Raw genomic sequence first — 2609 nt, forward strand, 5'->3', positions numbered from 1 at the left:
GCCACCTGATCATCAAGGATTTGACGAGTGAAAATGTGCCAAAGGCTGATATACTTTGTTTTTCTTCAAATATCTCTGAAACATCAGAAAACTGGAACCAAGTGCTTAGTGAAAGGAAAGAATAAAAGTATATGAAATGAAATTCAAATTGACCTGTCTCTAGTTACAACTGATGACTGTGCCATTACTTGAAAAATGAGTAAAAGCAGCTTATTAACTGAAATAATTCCAACTATGTAAATTAATATCTAATGGCAAAAGAAACCCGCTTGAAGAGGTATGTAAGTTTCTTCTTAGGAGGTGTTATTTTGTCCAGGGCATTTCCTGTCCCTAAAGCCATGCACACAATTTATATTAGGCCTTATCAAGATGATGTAGCACTTGGGGACAAAGATGCAGCCCAGAAGCCCTGTACTGGAGGCCAAGATGGAGAAGACCTCCACAGCCACCATGACCTTGCCCTTGGCACTGTGGTAGACAGGCAGGAAGGTGAGCCACACACTGCAGAACACCAGCATGCTGAAGGTCAGGAACTTGGCTTCATTGAAGGTGTCAGGCAGGTTCCTGGCCAGGAAAGCCACAGTGAAGCTGGTCAGGGCCAGGGAGCCCAGGAATCCCAAGACACAGTAGAAGGCAGTGAGGGAGCCCTTGTTACACAGGATGATGAGGTGGCCATGTTCAGAGTATGTGTCTGTGTCAATGAAGGGAGGAGAGGTTCCCAGCCAGATCCCACAGAGAGTCACCTGGATCAGGAGGCAGATGGGAATGATGAAGTTAGGAGCCCCTGACACCAGCAGCCACCTCATCCTTCTCCCTGGAGTAGTGACCTTGAAGGCCAGAACCACAGTGACAGTCTTGGCCAAAACAGCAGAAACAGCGACAGTGAATGCAACTCCAAATGTGGTTTGCTGTAGCATGCAGGTGACTGTGTTGGGTCGGCCAATAAAGAGTAAAGAACAGAGGAAACAGAAGATGAGGGAGAGGAGCAGGATGTAGCTGAGAGCCTGGTTATTTGCCTTCACAATAGGGGTGTTGTGATGTTTCACAAAGACCCCAAGAACAGCTGCTGTGAGTGTCGATAAACCAAGAGCCAGGCAGGCCAAGGCCATCCCCAATGGCTCCCCATAAGCCAGGAAGCTTGCAGCTCTTAGGAGGCACTGGTTTCTTTGGGTGTTGGCATACTGGTGATCTGGACACTTCACACACTGCTCCATGTCTGGTGAGGAATACAAAAAGCCATTAGTTCCTTTCCAGTGCTTAAAATGAAATTAGGCTACCCCTACCTAGAAAAAAATTCTGACATATTGATAATTACTCGCATCAACTTCATATGACCAAGTATTATTAGACTTATTTAGTATTATTTTTATAATTTCATTATGTTCCTACACTTGGCTCTAAATTCTAGTTGGAACTATTAATTTGCAATGAAAATCATTCATTTTCTTCTCTGCCATTCCTAATGTCCTAACAATAATTTTTTGACATCACTTCATTCTTCCATACTATTTTTCTGCCATTTTGGACACAACTCAATATCCTTATTGAAAATGAATACGAAAATATGTTGATTTTATTTTGTCTCTGATTCTTATAGATAGGAGCACTTTTGTCCTTCCTTGTAATTGTGACATTTGCTTTTCCTACTCACCTGTAAAGCACTAGAGTACAGAGATTATAATTATTCTTTGAAGCTATACAGTCAGGCCATGCAGAAGAGTTGAACCAAACAAGAGCATTTTCTCTGCTTTGATAAGAGTTCTGGACAACTAGAAAATAAAGATCTGTGTTTTCTGTATAATGTAAAAAAATTTTGCAAAACGTGGAGACCTCATTTTAACAGTATTTTGTATTCTATATGATAGAAAATATTCTAACATTACTCAGTATTTAAATAAATGTACATACATTATACTAGAAAAAGTTAACCCTATATACAATTCAGAGCCCATGATTTTTTTTTCTTTTCTAGAAGCAGTATCATCCATTGTTGTAATTCAACTACTAAGTGAATGAAGGAAGACTTTGAGTGCAATTCCAATACACGACATTCATAGTCCTTTTCATGGTTTGTGGGGCACTAGGAGAGAACCTGTATGTCTCCCTCTGCTGTGAACTTACCTGTCCCATTAGCCATCTCATTCTCTGTGCAAGGGGTACAATCAAAGCAACAGGCAGCCTTTCCCTCCTGAAGGGATTTCCTGAATCCAGGACCACAACTCTCACTGCAGACAGAAAGAACAGGCTGAGGAACATCAGATATGTGTTAGAGACTGTTTAGGCTTTTCCTAACATTCCCAAAGCTTCCTTATTTGAATGACTAATTCACTGACTGGATTTATGTGTATTGTTATACTACTCTAAGGAATCAAAGTCATTCAAATTCCGTAGAGTAGTATAACAATACACATAAATCCAGTCAGTGAATTGAATGCTGCTATGGATTCCACATCCTGTCACCACAAAAGCTTTACGTGCTACCTCATTCAATGATTCCTCTCATGAAAGAGATCTAAGTAGCAGCTCAACTAATCATTAAATGAATTCACCAGTAAAGGGAACAAAATAACCCTTTCAAATACATAAAGCAATTCCTTTGGTACTTCATT

The 2609-nt window shown here is 40.5% G+C and overlaps 1 protein-coding gene across 1 annotated transcript in view; it reads right to left on the reverse strand.

Annotated features, from left to right (window-relative positions):
- Positions 1-293: 293 nt before the first annotated feature.
- Positions 294-2609, reverse strand: part of LOC125342803 (vomeronasal type-2 receptor 116-like) — a 70213-nt gene continuing 67897 nt past the window's right edge. The window contains exon 7 of the mRNA XM_048335111.1: positions 294-1216. Coding sequence (XP_048191068.1) covers positions 294-1216 — 923 coding nt within the window. The remainder of the gene's footprint in view (positions 1217-2609) is intronic.

Source organism: Perognathus longimembris, chromosome 27, assembly GCF_023159225.1.
Source record: "Perognathus longimembris pacificus isolate PPM17 chromosome 27, ASM2315922v1, whole genome shotgun sequence".
In the NCBI taxonomy this organism is placed as follows: domain Eukaryota; kingdom Metazoa; phylum Chordata; class Mammalia; order Rodentia; family Heteromyidae; genus Perognathus; species Perognathus longimembris.